At 33.2% G+C, this 22,123-nt stretch overlaps 1 protein-coding gene across 1 annotated transcript; it reads right to left on the minus strand.

Annotated features, from left to right (window-relative positions):
• Nucleotides 1-8,921: 8,921 nt before the first annotated feature.
• Nucleotides 8,922-21,725, minus strand: LOC114343505 (uncharacterized). The gene is made up of 2 exons (XM_028294342.2): nt 21,442-21,725; nt 8,922-10,961 (listed from the first exon to the last, which is right to left on the minus strand). The coding sequence occupies exons 1-2, from the start codon at nt 21,581-21,583 to the stop codon at nt 10,486-10,488; spliced, it is 618 nt and encodes a 205-aa protein (XP_028150143.1). The 5' UTR covers nt 21,584-21,725; the 3' UTR covers nt 8,922-10,485.
• Between the last annotated feature and the right edge of the window lie 398 nt (nt 21,726-22,123).

Raw genomic sequence — 22,123 nt, forward strand, 5'->3', positions numbered from 1 at the left:
TGAAATAACATGAAATATATATGCACAGTACCTACACATCTAAATTATTAAAAACGCGCAAACACAAACCTAAGCAAACGGAAGCAAAAAATACAAGACTGTACTACACGCAATACAGTCACAATCGGAACGATGTTATGAACAGTGAAAACTAAGACCATTGTTTAAATTTTAAATAGTCTTTTAGTCTTTTTTAAACAACGCTAACACAATTTGAAATAAATAAAGGAATAACAGGTGCCTGTTGTTTCCGATAAATCCGAGTCAATGACCGTCGCTCTGCCGCCGCCGATAGTTCAAATTACACAAACACACATTATCTCTCAAATATTATATTACATACAATCCCGTGCAAGATAATTCTGATGGAATTTCCCAGATTAAGAGACTGGGCCGGTATCAAGCACAAAATAATCTGGGGAGTTCCATCCGAATTATCTTGCAACGGATAGTACATTTTTATTGTTGAAATGTTTGTCTTCTGATGAAAATCGGTCCGGGTTAGCCGGACTTCCGAGTTATCGGGGGCCGACTTATCGGGGTTCCACTGTACTCCCAACTTAACACGTAGAGAGGAAAGGAATATAAAAAACGCACATGACAATTTTACATAACAGTTTACTTAAATTCCAAATTAATGATTATAATAAAGTATAACAGTAAGGCACTCTTTACAAAATTATATTATCAGTGAGAAAAACGACATTTTCTTATTTCGTGAACTTTGGATTAAGGTTAGAGCATTTGATTCTTATTGGGGAGTTGAGATGTTCATCGGTTAGCTGAGCTTTGTACCGACTTTTAATAATGTTCATTCTTGAAAAAGCGGCTATGCACACATACGTTTAGCCAAACATAGTACAAAATTTCACTGTTAAAGAATTTCTAAATTGCCAAACCGTATATTCTGAATTTAATGGGGGTCCGGACAAAACTAGCCTATGGTCTAGATGCGGACCGCGGTTCGCTAATTGGTGACCCCTGGACTAGGGGACAAGAAATAAAAGTCGTATATTTCCAAGAAGCAATACATATTTTTTGTTAAAATAAAATTTGTTTATTATCTATTGGTAGGACATAAAATTTTTTCTACGAGCGTGCAAAAATGTCTACTTTTGCGCACGCGTTTTAGTTTAGAAAGTTTTACTTTTCTGCACGCGTTTTACTTTTCCGCACTAATTTTCCGCACTGCATTAAGATATTTTAATATGACCTTAAAATAATTATAATGCATGCAATAAACTAATATTTAGATATTATTTACTATTTTATTTCAAATGTATCTTCTTGTGTTCCTGTTTTAATGAAATTAACGCGAGAATTCCATGAAATAAAATTATTTTGACATAATATTCGAAAGTCAAATCATTAGACCATAACAGTGGTTTTGAATCGTCGTCATGGAAACCAAGATCGTCGTTATGCTAACTAATTATGCTGAAAGTTTGGTTTTGACAACCTTGTCAAAGAATCAATTGGTTTATGTATTTTCAGTAGTAGTCCAGAAAGCCACTGCGCATCCGCTAGGAAAAATATTCTAATTCGGATTTTTTGCACAATCTTACTCAAAAAGGACTCCTTTTAACAAATTTGCATGTTGCCAGGACCAAAAGGTGGTTAAAAATTTTTTAAACGTTTTTTTTTGTTTTTTTCCTAAAATAATTTTTTTTTGCATGGAACAAAGTTTTTTAGGTTTTTTGGATCATTCCAAACAGAAAAGGTCTTTAGTGACTTTTCTCTAAAAATGATAGTTTTTGACATATAAGCGATTAAAAATTGAAAAATTGTGAAATCGGCCATTTTTAATCCTCAAAAACTATGTGAAAAACGGAAAACTTGAATGTTACCAAGGTAGGTAGATATTCTTTAAACATCGCTTGATGAAATCCCGAAGAGTTTTTTGCAATATAATATTCAAAACTCCTTTGTTTCTAATTTCTAATCACGCGTGCGCGACACTATTTTCCACTGTTGCATGTGTATACAGTATGGTGCAAATGAAAGGAATAAATTCGTTATTTCGTAAACCGGCTACTTTAAGAAAAAACCCGAAACAGGTCGATTTTCATTTTTAAGTTATGATATTGTGGCATGTATGGTATACTAGTGACGTCATCCGTCTGGGAGTGATGACATAATAGATTATTTTTTAAATGAGAATAGGGGTCGAGTGGTAGCTCATTTGAAAGGTTATTAATTCTCTATTCAGTAATGTAAACATTTACATAATTATTTATACAGGGTGTCCAAAAAATTTTTATTAAATTAAATTATTTGACAAAAAAAAATAAGAATGATACCCTGTATAAATAGTTATATAAATGTTTATATTAGTGAATAGAGAATTGAAGAACCTTTCAAATGAGCTAGCACACGACCCCTATTCTCATTTAAAAAAATCATCGATTACGTCATCACGCCCAGATGGATGACGTCACTAGTATACCATATATGCCATAATATCGCAACTTAAAAATACAAATCGACCTGTTTCGGGATTTTTCCTAAAATTTGCCGGTTTACGAAATAACGAATTTATTCCTTTCATTTGCACCATACTGTCGGTGGAAAATAGTGTCGCGCACGCTTGATTATCAATTAAAAAACAAAGGAGTTTTGAATATTATATTGCTAAAAACTCTTCGGGATTTCATCAATTGATGTTTAAAGAATATCTACCTTCCTTGGCAACATTCAAATTTTCAGTTTTTCACATAGTTTTTGAGGGTTAAAAATGGCCGATTTCGCAATTTTTCAATTTTTAATCGCTTATATGTCAAAAACTATTATTTTTAGAGAAAAGTCACTAAAGACCTTTTCTGTTTGGAATGATCCAAAAAACTTAAAAAGCTTTGTTCCATGCAAAAAAAATAATTTTAGGAAAAAAACAAAAAAAAACGTTTAAAACATTTTTGACCACCTTTTGGTCCTGGCAACATGCAAATTTGTTAAAAGGAGCCCTTTTTGAGTAAGATTGTGCCAAAAATCCGAATTAGAATATTTTTCCTAGCGGATGCGCAGTGGCTTTCTGGACTATAGTAATTGCACAAGAGCTCTAAAATTCTATATTAATTTTAGAGATCGAGTGCAATTTGTTGCGATTATTTCATGAATAAAACTGTTCAAAACCAAAATATTATTGTAATTTATTTTTGTAAGTACAAATTAGTACAATTAAACACACAGTTGTTATAAATATTTGACGGCTGAAAGTCATCACTTTTATAATTTTTAAAACATTAATTGTCATTAATGTCACTGAATGTATTTTTTCATAGCAACGAAGGGCATCTGACGTAATATACTTGACGACGGGAAATTATCAAAAATCATCAGTTTAATTTTTATTTCTGTAGCTTTCTATTGGTCAGAATCTCCTATGAATGAAATAATCATATTAATTAAATGAATTGATTAAGATTTGGTTATTTTTAAAGCCTCGTAGAAAAAATATTGTTCCTAACTCTTGCAGAAAGTTTCTTTTCCGCACTCGACTGCTTGCCGAACTCCCGCTTCGCGTCGTTCGACAAACTGCAGCCGCGTGCGGAAAAGTATGACTTTCTGCACTTGTTAGGAAAATAACTATATTATATCGGTTTATGTTTTAGTTTTAGTTGATCTTAATATGTAAAAATAAAAACTAAGTATTACCCTAAGAGGCTACATCAGCGCGTCATCAGTTCTGGGAACTTTCAACAGTGCGTCGGCACTACGACAGTGACAGTGACACTATACTATTAAAAATGAAGGCACACTATTGTGACAACAATAATTATACTTATCTTCTTCTTCAAGTGTCCTGTCCATTGCGAACGTTGGCTATTATCAAGGCAATTCTGATTTTGCTTACGGCACTTCTGAATAGTTCGACTGATATGAGCCCGAACCACTTCCGCAGTTTTTAGAGCCACGAGTGTCTTCTCCTGCTTGGCCTTCGATTACCGTCTATTTTCCCCTAGACAATAAATTGCAGTAGCGATTTTTAATCGTCAGTTTTAAATTGTATATAATTCGGAAACGATTAACTTTTGAGAAAAATTACAAAAGACTTTTTTATTCCCAATGATCCAAAGAAGCTAAAATAATATCTATCTGGGCCGAAAAAATTAATTTTCATAATTTGTTAAATTTTTTTTTATAACTCCGAAATTATGGCATTTGGGTATAGGGAATATAACATGAAAAATATTCAGTATTTCTTAAGGACTTCGAAACGCAAAAATATACAGGATTTTCCGTTTAAAATAAGAAAGTTCATTACATTTCCAGAAAAACGGAAGATTTGACAACAATGTAATTACCACCATAATATCGGCCGCATTAGAACACCCTCACGCACGAAAATTTATACAAATCGTTCAAGCGGTTTCCGAGAAATTATTGTGTTTTCATACTTTCTCGCTACCCTGTATATTTTTCTTTCTCATACTATAATGTCAATTATAATTTCACTACCTGTATCATAATGAACTTCATTATGATACAGATTTTCATTACGATACAGATTTTTGCCATATGGCGAGTCAAATACATACGCTTTGACAGTTCTCAATATATAAAGGAACTGACAAACTACTTAATTTGTTTGCGTTACAAAATTAATAAAATTAAATATATTTTTTTGGTAGGGGAGCAAAGTATGCTAAATTTGCAGTCACTCGAACGTTATGGGGACCTATTGGGTTGTGATTATTAGGTCCTAAAACCAAAAAAAGTTAAGTAAAATTTTCCATTTTAGTGGGGACTTTCCATTTTTTAATTTAGTTTTCCATTTCCAACAACCGTTTTTCCCGATTACAGCGCCATCTATCCAAAACTCGAAAAAATGTTTCGAATAAAAGTTGCTTATTTTTACATAAAGAATCCAAATCTGCAATCAAAATTTGGGAGTCCCATTTAAGATTTTAAAGTAGCCTCCATCCCACCTCCGTGGGGGGGTCGTGTTTAGTACCATTCGATAGATTTTTCAAAAACATTTTGAAAGTGTATTTTGCAGTTTTTAGATGTGCCACCCCTCTCCGTGAGGGGTCATGTTTAGTACCATTCGATAGATTTTTGAAACATATTGAAGATGTATTTTTTAGTTTTTCGATGTGACGTTCATTTCGCGAAATATTCGCTTTTTTTGTGAAACTTTTTGACTCACCCATTTCCTTACGCCCCGCTAAAATCGTCAGAATTCTCAAATATACACTCTTAATTTGTTGTGAATGATCACAGAAAAAATCGCGTATACAACTTGCATTTAATTATCAATATGAAGCTCGTACTGTATACGAAACCCGCCGCTAGGCGGTTCGTTTCTTATCCCTCATACTCGGTTCATAATGACCATCATTAAATGCTCGTTGCATAATATACTATTATTTTTAAAAGGAATCTATGGAACATATTTTATAAATCTTGGCAACCACAGAAAGATAATATCAATATCAATCGTTCATTCAAATTAGTTCGTATTATGATTTACTAGCGTTTTTATATTTCAACAAAAACATGCTTTAAATGATTCATCCCGTGATCCGTTAGGATACTGCATTAGTGGGTCATTAATCTTATATTTTTCCTAAAACTGCCATTTCTATCAAGAATTTTTTTCTAACATATAATATCGCCAGCATCAAATAATGTCCTAAGGGAATGCCGTTCGTGAACGAGAACGAGATTAGATAGATTGAATAAAGAAACTTACGTAACGGAATATCTGATTTCTAGAAAGTGGAATCAATAAAAATAAGAAAGTTACAATTTCGTGGATCCGTAATGAGTAATGAGGAGAGCCATATAAAATGCTAAGATGATAGAACAGAGAAAGATGAGAGGAGGAAGGATATAGGAAGCAGGAGAGTGTCATGGTCAAAGAATTTAAGGGACTGGTTTAAATGCATTTCTATACAGCTCTACAGAGCATCGGTAGATAGAGTAAAGATAGCGATGATGATATCCAACCTCCGACTGGGAGACGGCACTAAGCGCCTAACAGACGGGCGACTGTGATGCAACATCCACTCCACATATACTCTGGGCCAATTAGCAAAATACAAGGAAAAGTTATTTACCAGCAATTTTATTACTAGAATCGAATCTTATGATTGTATATATTAATAATATAGGTATGCAAAGTCCGCAGATAGTGTGCTACTATTTTATAAACAAAATGGCGATCGAAAATCGTGTTTTTTTTCAAGTATTGCTCTATAACTCCAAAGATTTTAACTTTACACCAAAAACACCCAAATAAAAATTTACCGTAATTAAATTCTGTGTAGAGACGTGTCTTTTCTCGATTTACTTCGACAAAAATTTTCCCCGGAAAATGCGGGTTTTCCAACAAAATCGTTAATTTTCAACTAAAATTTTAGATAAGTAATTGTTTATCAATAATTAAATAACTTGGTAATATAAAAGCTCTTTTCGTATGGATTATAATTAAAGAAGCCGATAAAAATTTAATAAACAGTTTAGCAACAATTGAATTGTTAATTAAAAATTTACGGTCGCTATAATAACCACATTAATTATGATACGTAAGAATAACTATGATTTTTGTATAAAAAGATACTGTACCTATCTAATGTACTTTACAGAATTGAGATTAGACTATTTAAGCGGCCTCGGGAATATTTTAAAATTATAAACAATTTTTAGGCTTATAAACAAATAGAATATCTCAGGGAATAATAAATCAAATTAAATCATGAAAACGGCATTGGAAAAAAAGCAGCAGGATGCTTCTATTAAAAGAAAAAACGTTTAATTGTGATGAGTGATTCCTGAGATACAACGGGTTAAAGTTGACCGGCATTTACGGCATAGATATAAACAATAGGATCATAATTTTCGAACCGTCACCTTTTTGTTTTTATCCGCTTTCTCCACACCAATTCTCATATCTTTAAAATACTCATAATATATATTATTATAATAAAAACTATCGATATTACGAGTGAAAATTGCCAAAAATAGCAAAATTCCAATTAAAACTTAGGTTGCAGAAAATGTAATCTCAAAGTTCAAAATCGGTAGACATTAAAATTTTCTCGGCTTCCCATGGAGCAATTTTCTTCATTCTTTTTTTGTTCCTAAGTATCTCGAGTAGAGCCATCTAACTAATGCATTATTAAATGTCAAACTTGCTTTTGTTTTGTTATAATAGATTAATTTATTTTTAAGAAAAGAAAACTACATATTTTTTCCAGTTGTATCCTTTTTTTTAGATAAACTTACTACAAGTGTACCTTTTAACGTTAAAAACACAAATATTCTCAGTTGAAAGCTGTATGATTATTTAAACGATCTTTATTTAAGTAAATTAAAATTTTTTGTTATAATAAATTAATTAATTTATTATAACAAGACAAAAGCATCTTAGACATTTAATAATGCGTTAGTTAGATGGCTCTACTCTAGTTACTTGGGAACAAAAAAAGAATGAAGAAAATTGGTTCATGGGAAGCCGAGAAAATGCATTTTTTTAACGTATACCGATTTTGACCGTTGAGATTACATTTTCTCCAACCAAATTTTTGATTGGAGTTTAGCTATTTTTTGGCAATTTTCACTCGTAATATTGATAATTTATATTATAATAATATACGTTATAAATATTTTAAAGTTATAGAAATTTGTGTGGAGAAAGAGGACAAAAATAAAAAGGTGATGTTTCGAAAATTATGCCCCTATTTTTTATATCTTTGCCGTAAATGCCGGTCAACTTTAACCCGTTGTATCTCAGGAACCACTCATCACAATTGAACGTTTTTTCTTTTAAAAGAAGCGCCCTGCCGTTTTTTTTTAATACCGTTTTTAAGATTTAATTTAATTCAATATTTCTTGAGATATTCTATTTCTTTATAAGCCAAAAAATTGTTTATAATTTTAAAATATTCCTGAGGCCGCTTAGATAGTCCAATTTCAATTCTGTAAAGTACATTAGATAGGTACAGTGTCTTTTTATATAAAAATAATAGCTCTTCTTATGTATCGTAATTATTGTGGTTATTATAGCGACCGTAAATTTTTAATTAACAATGCAATTGTTGCTAAATTGTTCATTCAATTTCCATCGACTTCTGGAATTATAATCTATACGAACAGATCTTTCATATTACCAAGCTATTTAATTATTGATAAACAATTACTTATCTAAAATTTTTGTTGAAAATTAACGATTTTGTTGGAAAAACCCGCATTTTCCGGGGAAAATTTTTGTCGAAGTAAATCGAGAAAAGACACGTCTCTACACAGAATTTAATTACGGTAAATTTTTATTTGGGTGTTTTTGGTGTAAAGTTAAAATCTTTGGAGTTATAAAGCAAACATTGAAAAAACACGATTTTCGGGCGCCATTTTGTTTAAAAAAAAAGTAGCACACTCTATGAGGACTTTGCATACAATATTATTATTATATACAATCATAAGATTCGACTTTAGCAATAAAATTGCTTTTAAATAACTTCTCACAAAAATGGCCTATTCTCCGATAATTAGAATCTGCCCAGACTAAAAAGAACCCACGGTCAATCATCGGAAACTACTTTTGTGGATCCACAGAGTGCCCGGCCACAGTCGCCGTCTGTTATCGGCGTTAAAAAAGAATAATAATAATAATGTCATCAACTTTGATGATGGTGATGTTACTAGATAGTTCCGCGCTTGGTGATGAATTTGTGGGAGAAAGAAGGTAGTCGTGGACTCTCAATATCAATAAATACTACGAAAGTACTGGACAGTACGGAACTCTAAACGAGAAACTCCGAGAAGATGAAGAAAGAAAGACAGTTTAGAATGAGTAACCATACATTTGATCATATACTGCAGTCCATTTTTTCACAAATTCACAAAAGAAACACGCACTACAGAAGAGATATTCCATGTGAAGGCTGATGGTGGCTTGTCGGTAAGTAATCAAAATTTCAAAATAAATTTTTAGTTATTTCTATTTAGTATAAAAGAGTGTAAGAACAACACAGTAATGTAATAGGTGTTTTTAAAAGAATGTACAGTGGAACCCCGATAAGTCGGCCCCCGATAACCCGGAAGTCCGGCTAACCCGGACCGATTTTCATCAGACAAAAATTTAACAAATAAACAATTTAACAATTTAATCAAATAAAAATGTATGTAGGCCAAATATTATTTGAGAGATAACCTGTCTGTATTCCTTTTCCTTTATTTATGCCAAACTGTCTTAGCATTGTTTAAAATAGACGTGACTATTTAAAAATTCCTTTTTAAAACAATGGGCTTAGTCTGTTCTTAAATAACAACATTGTTCCTTGTAACCGTATTGTGTGTAGTAGTCGTATTAATCACTTCCGTTCTGTAATCGTGCTTCAGATTGTGTTTGTGTGATTTTTGTCTACGTAATGGTAACAAAACGTAAAAATGTTGTAGTGACAATGGAAAAGAAACTAGAAACATTAGGTAGGATTGATAAAGGCGAATATTTAAAATAAATTTATTGCAGCATCATAATATGATATTATGATACCATAGGTCTGGATCCCGCGTATGAAAAAAAAGTTGATTAATAGCAAGCTAAAAATTTGTTAATAGCTTAAGGGTGTCTAGTAGGATAAACTTTGATATATGGGAACACTGTAACAGGGGCAGTATTAATTGTGGAACAGGTCAAAAATTTGGAACGGTCAGAACACGAAAACGGCACATTTGTTTTGTCCGACAGAACAGACATAAACTCTCCGAACAGAGATTAAACTCTTATGCAAAAATCAGACTGCTATTTATCACCTGTCATAATTCCTGTCATTTGACATATTCTACATGTTCCACTCATTAAAACGCCAATTTGGTGATAAATAGCAGTCTGATTTTTGCATGACAGTTTAATCTCTGTTCGGAGAGTTTAAGTCTGTTCTGTCGGACAAAACACATGTGCCGTTTTCGTGGTCTGACCGTTCCAAAGTTTTAACCTGTTCCACAGTTAAAACTTCCCCTGTTCCAGTGTCCCCTATGTGTCCCATATATTAATGTTTGTCCGACTAGACACCCTTAAGCTAATAACAAATTTTCAGCTTGCTATTTATCAACTTTTTTTTCGTACGCTGGATCCAGACCTACCATATTATGGTGTCGGTACATCTCTACAGTATGACTGAGTTTTTTACCAAGAAATGAACAAAACTCTACACTCTATACAACTATACGTAATTTAAATGTGTACTGTGCATATGTATTTCATGTTTTTGTAATTATAATGGAGGTTATTTATTAATTTTTACTATATTCTCCGGCTAACCCGGATTTTCGATAACCCGGATCGGCCGCGGTCCCGATTAATCCGAGTTATCGAGGTTCCACTGTATTGGTAAAAATTTAATACAATTTAAATATGCAACAAATATGTTCAATCTTTATTGTCATCGCTAAAGGTAAAGAAATGTTGAAGCGTCGCATGAATTAATCAGTGTTGAAGTGGACTGCAAAATGTAGTAAGGTTAATGGAAAGGTTGCAGACTGGCATTATTGGGTTTCCGATTTTTTTTCAATTTCCTCTGCTATAATTTGCAAAATTTTAGATTTTACAAACATTTGCGAATGTTTCGGAAGACTATCGATGGAGTCTTTGAGGTCCATCAGAAAACGAGAAGTCGGATCATCCTCGTCTTCTTTTCTTGCAATTGATTTATTTAGGTCAAATTTTTCTATTCCGGTATTCAACCCTTCACCTTCTTCTGCTGCAATATATCTGCGTTTTCTACTTTCACTTAAATTTAAAGAAGTAGAAGCTGCAGAAGGTATAGAAACACCAGTTGGCGATTGTGGACCACTTATCCCCCCTCCATCTGTTATACGCTGAGACTCTTCCTGAATGGTTTCTTCTAAAAATCGCAATTTTTCGAACCATTTCCATTTGTGCTCCGACTCGCTTCCTCTTTTTAATTTATCAGAGAAGACGTGCTTCAAATCTCGCCATTTGCTCCTTGCTTTTTTATAATCTGCAACAATCAATAAATACTATTGTTAAAAACGGTACTAATAGCCGGGGAGGTAGCGTCAAGTTTGACCGGAGCATTTTAGCATGGCTGGTTTTATTTATACAGTACGTAAATCGTACAGCTGGACATAGGGAATATACATTGAGAGAATTGTGGCAACTGCGCTGACCTGTGTTAGTTGAAGCTTCTGTTTGAGTACGAGTTTTTGGTTCAATAGAGCTGTTAGAATGAATAGAATGAGTGAGTGTTAAAGCAAGGCTGTCCATAAATAGATCAAAAACAAAGTTTATGATTAATGATTTAATAATTTAACTTTACTTTTTAAAATACTATCTATTATTTTAAAAACCAATTTCTAAACTATACCCTATTCCACGAATATACGACTGTTTTGGATTATGTCGACAACGAATATTTTACTGTGCAAAATATTAAGAACGAACATAAATTGCAAATTACATAGCTGTTTATTGGAATAATTATTAGAGCCATTTACTTTCGTACTTCTTATGTTGCACACTGAAATATTCGTTGTCGCGATAATCCAAAACAGTCGTAGGTATGTTGGTGGAATGAACCATATACTCTCTGAGCTTCGCTGGTGTCGCTCCTGGCGGATTACTAATTCAACTTTCACCGGTAACTTTTAAATTTATTATGTAATTGTTATCGCTTAATATTTACAACGCTAAAAAGTAATTAAAATATAACAAATTTTTTTAAGATTTTGCTAATCATTTTGACGTTCTATTGATGAAATATTAATTTCTTACTTCGGATAATTTCACAATTATCGTGTAGATGGCGCTAGATTAATTTATAATTACATATTACGGAACATTAAAAAAACGTAAATGCAGTATTTAAAACGTAAGTGTATTTAAGGTAAAAATATATACCACAGCTATGACCAACTAATATTTTTTATAATTAATGTTTTTAATTTTAATTTTAAATTAATCACTTTGACATTTATGTCAAATTTCCTGTAAACGTTTACAGATTTGCCACTACTGGCGCTCGCGAATTTATAAATATCCCCTCTACGTACGAGCTCACAGCGTATACATATTTCCCATTTCCTTGGACCAAAAATATTTAGCTACTACATTGTCACATTTTGAAGTTTTTTTTATGTCAGCCGAAATATGTTATCAATTTTGAGGTTAATGCCCCTTAATGCTAACAACCAAATTGTCATTGAGAGAGCTCAGTTGCCACAATGATCTCAATATAATACAATGTATGTATTTATGTACCTAAATATATACAATGTATGTTCCCTATGTCCAGCTGAACGATTTACGTACTGTATAGTCAGTTGTTCCAAAGTTTATTAATAAATGATATGTCAGCTGGCCAAAAACCGGGGCTTTTAGGCAAGAAAACATATGATATAAAAAATAAGATAAAATATGAAAGTAGATGGAAAAACCCTACAACTTATATGTCAAATATTTATCTCCGTGACTTACATCCATAATGGTCTAGTAGTTAGAATACCTGGCACCTGACTTTCACCCAAGGTGAGTCGGGTTCGATTCCCGGCGTCGGAAATCCTTTTTGTTTTTAAAATTGACATTTTGATTCGAAAAATAATTGTTTCTATAATACTTTTTCATATTGTGTCGTATAAATAAAAAAATGTGCTATTATAAAGACAATTATTTTTCAAATCAAATAAATATCAATAATTTGACATATAAGTTGCAGGGTTTTTTCATCTACTTTCATATTTTATCTTTTCTTGGCTAAAAGCCCCGAAGTCGCGCCAGCTGACAAACATTTTTGTTATCAAATAAGTACTATCTACCAAAATAAATTCATGGAATCGGTGCTAAAATCACCGTAAAAATTTGATACTACCTCCCAGGCTATAATGTTGATATTAGAAATTCAAAATTATATTAAATATATTGTCGAGTAGTACATTTTTTTTAATATACAAATTGGTTTCAACTGTCTGTCTACATATTATATTTTAGTTTTCTTAACATTGAGTTTTAATCCGTACTGATCACAGGTCTGTGTTATTTTGTAAATTAGATTTTAAAGATCTTCTTCGCAATTAGCAAACACTAAGTTATCGTCGGCGTATCTAATATTGTTCACGGTTACTCCATTCACAACTTCAGTTGTCTCCATTAAAGGCTTCCTTAAATATTTCCCCAGAATACAATTTAAAAAGTAAATGCGATAATATATTATAGCCTTGTGTCAGTCTTCTTTTTATATTTATTTCATCAGACAGTCGTTCTTGTTCAACTTTTATTCTAGTTCCATAATTATTCAGTTCCATTTTATTTTGTCGAGTCAATGGGAATCGCAGTCGTTCATTTAATTACATTTATTGTTCTTATACATACAGCAATGTTGACAGATTTGCTTTGTAATGTTTATTTGTTGTCAACATTTTTACATTTCATTTGGTATATCTGCATAGCAATTGTGTGCTAGATCTGTCTCCAAAAGGGAGACACCCAACATCTGGCGCTCCACAGCCATCTAAGTTACGCGAATCTTGTTCACTACCTTTTTTGTGAGTACATATTAATGTTTCGGCTCCATAAGTGAGTACAGGCAACACACACTGGCCAAAGATTTTCCTTTTGAGGCATAAGGGCAAGTCCGATTTAAATACATAGTTCAGTTTACCAAACGCTGCCCAGGCTAATCAAATGCGACGTGTGCTCGCACGTCTGGTTATCTCTTCCCAACCGAATTTAATGTCCCAAGTAATTATAAAATGCAGTCTGCTCAGTGTCCATTTTATCAACAACAATATTACGATTTAGCACCAGATTAGTCATTGAAGGCGTGATATAATTTGTTCAACATTATTATTGCATCATCCATACGATCGGCTATATGGACGATGTCATCTGCGAATCTCAAATGACTGAGCTTATCTCCATTTATGTTGATACCATATTAATCCAGATCTGCCTTCTTAATAGTGTGTTCTAAAAGGGTTGTGAATAGCTTCGGTGAGATGGTGTCTCCTTGCCGTACTTCTCGCTGTATACAGAATTTATTTGTTTGTTGTTCAGATAGTCTCACGCTAGCTGTTGCCATTTACTAGATAATATATCTGATCATGTTAGTGTAGCGATGGTCTATTCGGCATTCTGTCAATGCTTTTAACATTTTCTGCTGGGTTATAACGATCGGATGGACAAGAGGTCATGGGAGCTGAACCAGAAGGATCAGGACGATATTATCCTTAGATGGAATAAGGAATGACCGAAGATGGAAAGGTCCAATCGCTTACATTGAAGAAACAAAGGCCACGTTGCTCAGTCGGAAGAGATGTGGGCATGGTTCTTTGGGTTGAGCTTCTGTTACAATGAAAGGTGTTAAGTGAATAAATAATGGTATGCGAATAGAGCTAATGAAACGACGATAGACAAAAGATAAATATATAACATTAACTGATGGTTTGACTCATGGACTCTAGAAAACGTAAATACTGAATACACAAACGAAAATATTGGGCACCTGGAGTTTTGACCGCCAAACTCTCAAAGAAAAATTTAACGAGACATAACACAACAAAATTAGCAACACTGCTACGACATAACAACAATAATCTTCTAGTCTTAAGCTGTAAATAATAATTAAATAAAATACCACATCGTACACTTTAATAAAACATTTATTAAAACTCAACGGAATCTTAATATTCACATAATATATATATAAATGAAGCGTAAAAACGTTAACCACAAAAATAAAAATTAAAAAGTAATCATTTAAACATGGTTAACAAGTTGCATATAAGTTGGTGTATTCACCAACACCGTAAAACTAAAAAAATACGAAATGTAAAATGTAAGTGAACGAATAACTCTTATTCACAACAAAAAAATAAACTGAATAGTTACCAAAATAAAATTAAAAGTCGATACTCTAAATAAAATTTAAAATTCTTACCGTTCACTTACAACAGAAAACGAAAAGAGCTCTTTGCTTAACTCATAAATCTATTACTTAATAATACTCAAAAACATACATATTTACATAATGAAAATGTCTTTATGCACCGAACTACATAGCGATCTATTAAAAAATAAGGCTATGGCCTTATGTCATGTCAAAATGAAAATAAAGTAACTATTTATCACTCACTTGCGAACTTAGGTAGAGAAAGCCCATGTTTTAGACTAGACAGTGTCCAGACTGTCCAGATGGTAGGATGGCAGCAAAACAGGGCTAAAGTTGAATTTCGGAGGAAAACGCATATCGTGTATGCATTACGATATAGAGAGAGCTATTTACTAGCCCAGAAGAACAGCTCATACATGAAGAATTATATTGACTATTGACAACATAAGGCTAACTTAGATGGACAACATAATGGGTGGGACCCTTTAAAAAATAGAAAAACGCAAATTGTATTGGATGCATTTATAAAAGATTGTTTTTTTTAACTTACCGACAGAAGTCGGGTCCACCAAACCAATGGCTACTCGAAATCACATGACTGCACTGTATCAAAACTCAACTCACCAATGATGCCGAATTTTCAGAATCTGTGCTTTTTATGAACGCTAAGCGTCTTTTTTTGTGGAGTGGGGTTTTAACCAATCAAAATTGTGGGAAACTGTGAGACATATTCAAAAACAGATTAATTACCACTCGTAAAGGGCTTAGCAAGCCTAATACTTGAAATGAGTTATGGGATGCAAGGCCGATATCACTCACAAGAAAGCTCTTAAAGTCTAACATTTTGCCTGAGAATCGCTTCTATCGATGCAACACATGTGGTTCTAAGAAAAACACGCCGATAGAGACTCTAAAATCTAATCAACTAAGTCAAAAGCCGTGAAAGTATGGAGGACCGAATTAAAATCTACACTGGGAAAACTTAAACGTTACAGGGTTATGGTATCGAATGCGTTCCTGTAGTCCACGAATATTAGTGCCGATGGTTTGTTGTATTCCGCAGATTTCTCTATCAGGTTTTTTGTTACCAGTAAGTGGTCGTTAGTGCTATATCCAGATCTAAATCCAGCTTATTCTCTAGGCTGATAGAAGTCTCCGTCTTTTTTTGATAATTTTTGTGAAAAGTTTATATATGTGTGATACCAAACTGATAGGATGGTAGTTTTTTAGATCTGTTATGCCACCTTTCTTGTGTAACAAAACAATTACTGCATTGTTTCATTAAGAAGGGGTTTTTCCTTGCTAAATGCATTTGGTGAAAAGTTTGACCAAAGCCTGGATAATTTTATTTCCATCTTGTTTGATTGCCTCGATCACTATTACGTCGTCTCCAGGGGATTGATTATTTTTCATTTCTGAAAATATCTTTTTAACTTCATATGGTGCTACTTCTGGCATTAATTCTGATCCCTGGTTTGTGATCTTGCTTTGCGATCTTGCTTAAAAGATCAGGGGCTGATTTTGCCTTTCGTTAGTGCTCTTATACATTTCGCCATAAAATCTTGAGGATTTCGCCTCTATCAGTAGCAATGTTACCATCTTTGTTTCTTATTCTGTACATATTTTTGTTGCCAACGTTATTCGTATTTCGCCTCAAAACTTTTAAAGTTTTGTTTTTTTGAATTATTTGAGTTATTTCTCTTGTGTTGTTTTCTCTTATGTCTTTTCGGATTGATCGGTGGATATCTTCATTTAATTTCTTCAGTGTGGTGTAGTTGGAGTCGTATTTTTTCGTCAGCTGTCTTCTTTAACTTATTAACTCTTTGGTATTTTGGCTAAATTTTTACTTTATTGGTCACAACAGTAGGCAAGCACTCCTTTTCTGTTTCTTTTAGTGCCTTCGTTATGACATTATTTGCTTGTTCAATGTCTTCTATGTCGTTTTCTAAGTTGTATACATCTGGTTAGTACATCCTCATATATGTTGTTGTTTTCTAGGCGAATCCATTCCTTCTTTCGTGTTTTGAAGATCATCTTGGTTCGAAATTGACATTTAATCGTATCTTTGCTCGGATTAATCCGTGGTCGCTTCCTATCGAAAATTTATTAAATACTTCAATGTCTTTAATTATTTCTTTTCTGTTCGTTATGTTAAATCTGTCTCATTTTTGACACTGCCATCTGTACTTATCCATGTCCATTTACGCTGAGGCTTTTTATCGAAAAAAGAGTTCATCATGGATAAATTTTCCTGGTATTAGAAAGTGAGCATTCTTTGCCCTCGTTCATTTCTGTCACCATACCCATACTTGCCCATTGCTACTTCTGCATCATCTTGTTTGAAGCCAATTTTCGCATTAAAGTCGCCCATAATTATGTATTGTATAATATTCTGGTGTAGTATGTAATGCTGTTTCTAGGTCATCATAAAATTTTTTAATTTCTTCATCTGAGTGGCTAGTTGTTAGAGCATATGTCTGGGTTATCTTAAGGTTATATCTTGCATTTAGTTTGAAGATGACGTGCACAATCGTATGCTGTTAATTTTAGTTATATTTTGAGGGTGCTTTCTATGTATAATGAATCCTACTCAACTATGTGAAGTGTCTTCTTCTCCTTTAAAATGAAATAAATGTCCCGATTTAAGAATAATTTGGGCTTCTTCTCTTCGTCTGATTTCGTTGAGGCCGATGATGTTCCATTTTATTGTTTTCAGCTCATCCTTCAGTTCCATCATCTTCTGGTCTGATATAAGATTTCTAACGTTGTATTAGGTGATATGCATTAGGGAACTTGCACATTTTTTTTATTACATAATAATGTTCAGTTTTCTATAAAAATGAGATTTCCAAAATTTCACACTTCAAAAACTCATGATAACTTAGAAGTACAAATTTAAAGTCTTCTTTATCTTAAAATAGTTCAAACGACCCGTGACGTCACAGAGTTTGACTATGTGGTTCAGTTTACGGTTATATTTACGTATATTCTTCTTCTTCTTCTTCTTTAGTTTATTGGCCTCCACCTACTTGGGTATTTAGCCAGATCGTCGTCGGAGAATAAAGGAAAAATATTTATATTCTAATGACATTTATCGTATGTCATTGTAATAAAATATACCAGTTTGTTGAGATTGCAGTTTGATACAGTTTTTGAAGGAAAGGAAAGAAGGTTTACTATTGAAAATAAAACCATTTTGTAAAAGTACACATTTTCTATGAATGGTTCAAACGATCAAAAACATTTGTAACGTCACATAACTGTATTTTCTACTGACGTTTATAATGTCTAATTTAAAATTATATATACAATTGGTGTAGAATGTAAACATACAACCCTGTGACGTCACGACGCGTTTTGGGGTGGCTGGTATAAGTTGAATTTTTAGTCGTCTTTAGGGGCCAAACGAAAGACAAACAAAACTTTTTTATTTTTGATACAGGTTCTAAATTATGTTCGGTTATGATTTATACCATTTTTTCGAATTTAAAATTTTATGCAAGTTCCCTTTTGTTGTTCTTTGTGGTAGCCTGATTTTTCCAGGGATTCTTAGCACCGTCTGCTCCAACCCTTTTCCACCCGAGACCTTGGTTGGGGGTGTTGGAGCCGACGGAGACTGAGGGCCGTTCAGTAGTTTAGTCTTTTATGGAAATTTGCCTTTGGGGATTTAAGTCATTAAAACGCCACGCTTGGCTAGTGCGTGTTGGCGAGTTGGTTTGGATGTGGAGGAAAGAAAGGGTGGATTGCTTTGGGTTTGGACATGGTTTCTCCGATGAAGGGATGCTTGGCAAATCCATGAGCTCGCATGGGCAGGTGTGCTATTCCTGAAATAGATCTATTCCCTGTCGGGATCTCAGATAAGTATCTACCCGTTACAGCCGGATAATAATGATCACCGATAGAGAAATGAAGCTTCTTCAAGACCTTATGTTGAAAGATTGTCTCCCTGCGAAGAAGAACGTTCATCCCTGAATTTATGAGAAAAATTGGAAAAAGTCTACGAATTCGCTCGTAAAAGTTTGAAGCTTTAGGGGGATAAAGCCAACTCCAGGCTCGATATTCATGCTAATGGAACAACTTTCGAAAGAGGTGACCCAGTATGGTTATACAATCCCACACGAAAGAAAGGACTTTATCCAAAACTTAACGAAACTGGGAAAGTCCGTACACCGTCCTGCAGAAAATAAACGCTCTAACCTACCGCACCCAGTTTTCAGATAGAAATAAACCCAAGCTAGTTCATATCGAGAGTTTAGCTCCATATATCATGGAACTAATCCACCCACATATACCATTTTTATTCAAGGCGAATTACAATAGAAGGAGCAGCGTTACGACCGTTCTCTAAGATTGATTCCATATAGGAAAAGCCACTTGAGGAAGAAGAAGAAGTATTAAAGTTCGAGAATATTCGAAACATCGAGTGATGTCTAGTAAAGTATGGAACGTAAAAAAATGTATTTAAACACAAGAATAAAAAACCGCTAAACGCCGTAAAAATGGGTGGCGCATACAATATTCCAGCTACAAAAGATTTGATATGAATATTACGTGGCGCGAAAATGTATTTTTATTTTGATGCAAAACAAAATTCTAGCTTTATTTTAATATATTTTTTCATAATATTTGCTCAGTTTAAAGTAAAACGCGCCACAAAAGCGTAACTTTGATACAATTTGAATTTTGAAACTCTTTTGTGGCGCGTTCACTTCAAATTTAGCAAATATTATGGAAAAATCTTTTAAAATAAAACTAGAATTTTGTTTTGCATCAAAATGAAAATACATTTTCGCGCCACGTAATATTCATATCAGATCTTTTGTAGCTGGAATATTGTATGCTCCACCCATTTTTACGGAGTTTAGCGGTTTTTTATTCATGTATCAGGAGTTTTTCAGAAGTTATTTGTAAATTAAATGTATGAAGTTGAATGCAATGTTTCTCGATTACACGTTAAGCTTTATAAATGGTCGCCTTTGCCGCATATCTCCATCGTCGCATTATAGTGTCCATCGAATGTACACTAGATTTTTTTCTATTAGAAATATATTGAAAAAATATTGGGATGGTCGGCAAATACACTCGGATTGCCCGTTGCCAGATCAAATTTAGCGTCGTAACCACTACAACTACACAAACTATTTCGGGAATGATTGTTAATTGGATTATACTTTTGTAGCTTAATAACTTCTAAACGGCTTAACCGATTTTGATCACCATACATGAGTTTAAAACGTATTGACAAGTAGTATCTGATACATCTAAGGTCAAGTATGATAACTAAAGCTATTACAGGAATTATTGAGCTAGAAAAACCGTTTTTTCCCATAGGAAATAGAATTGATCATATTTATGAAGCGTATAACTTAAAAAATAGAATTTTCCCGGATATGAGGTTTACACTGTTAGATTCGTCTAGAGTCCTTTTACAAACCCTCAGTTATTGGCGCAATTCGTAGGTTGAAATTTTGAGTAATTGTCGAAAAACCAAAGTTTGTTTTTCAGTTTTTCGGCCATACTGAGCAGTGTGTATGTCTGATCCTGACGGGTTAGACACCGTTTGAAAGCATAACTCAACACTATTGATATGGTGTATTTGCGGTTCTCCTGTCTCTTCTTGAACCGAAGATATTACCCCCAAAAATATGCCATTTTGTACCTACCAAGTCCTGTAGCTGGCTTATGGTTGGTCAATATTTAATAACTACACCGGTTCTGATTTTGAAATTTTGAAATTTTGCAATTAATTGTTTTTGTCTTTGGTTTTATATCTTATTTACTGTATATTGACGATTTATCTAATTTTATTGAATTGTAGTTGTTATTTGTTATTTCTTGTTAATATTATTTTTCTTTTGACTATATGTAAGCTTTGTCCATAAAATTGTAAAAATTTTCAGTGACAATAAAGCATATTTCTATTCTATTCTAATCGGCCCTGACACCCTCTTCATACACAGAAAAAAAATTCAGATCGGTTTAACTTTTCCACACATACTTATACATATCCACAAACGTTTTTCCTTTTTTTTAGAAATTGAGTCATATTTCTGAGCTCGGTAACTTTTGAATGGTATAACCGATTTTCAAAATTAGACATGCGTTGGAAAGGTAATGATCAGTACTATTAGAAGCCACAAAGGTGGGACTTAAAGTTTCTAAGTTTTTGGGAGTTTTGGGGACGAGAACGAAAAACAGATTCTAAATAGAAAGGGCCGTAAAATCCACACCCTTGGACCAAAATGGATGGTTGACATATGAATGGGTGAGTCTTTTCCTGAAGTTTAAGGTGGAAGTTATGCCAATTTTCAATTCAGTCAGATTTAGAAAATCGAAAATTTCGTGTATATATAGTGTCGCGTGTAGGGGTGTGTGCGTGTGCGCCACTGACAAAAACTGCCGTTTTCTGGTAATAGAGAGTTGGCTTTTTTAGAACAGTCGTAATTCATATTTTGAAGTTTATAGTACTTTTTATCTTTATGTAACTTTTCTATTAAATTTGTTACTAATAAAGCTAATAGCTTTTCTAAATAAATTAATAATATATATTCTAAAATTATTTTTCAAAATTATATCTGTAAATGTAAGTACCTACCAGTTATATTTCGTTCAGTTGCTACTTCCTTCCATAAAGTTTCTCTTACTTTATTATCCGTGTAATTCTCGTTACGTTTATCCCACAAAGCACGTCTTTTCTGAACAGCACTAATCAATAGATCAACAGCATCATCATTCATTTTTGTTTTATTTTTTGAAATGACAAAATCTAGAACCACTTGAAAAAATTAAAACAACAATATATTGCGCGATACGTTTTTAACTCCCTAGGTTGTAACACTGAACTAAACTGATTCCGGTTCGGCGCGGCCTTGCATTTGAAAAGTCCCATGTAAATCCCGCAGATTTATAGTACTCTGGGCTAATTAGCAAAATACAAGGAAAAGTTATTTACCAGCAATTTTATTGCTGGAATCGAATCTTATTATTGTATATATTAATAATATAGGTATGCAAAGTCCGCAGATAGTGTGCTACTTTTTTTATAAACAAAACGGCGCCCGAAAATCGTGTTTTTTTCAATTTTTGCTCTATAAGTCCAAAGATTTTAATTTTACACCAAAAACACCCAAATAAAAAAAATTCACCGCAATTAAATTCTGCATAGAGATGTGTTTTTCCCGATTCATTTCCACGAAAACTTTCCCCGGAAAAAGCGGGTTTTTCCAACAAAATCTTTAATTTTCAACTAAAAATTTAGATAAGTAATTGTTAATCAA

Source organism: Diabrotica virgifera, chromosome 5 (assembly GCF_917563875.1).
Source record: "Diabrotica virgifera virgifera chromosome 5, PGI_DIABVI_V3a".
NCBI lineage: Eukaryota > Metazoa > Arthropoda > Insecta > Coleoptera > Chrysomelidae > Diabrotica > Diabrotica virgifera.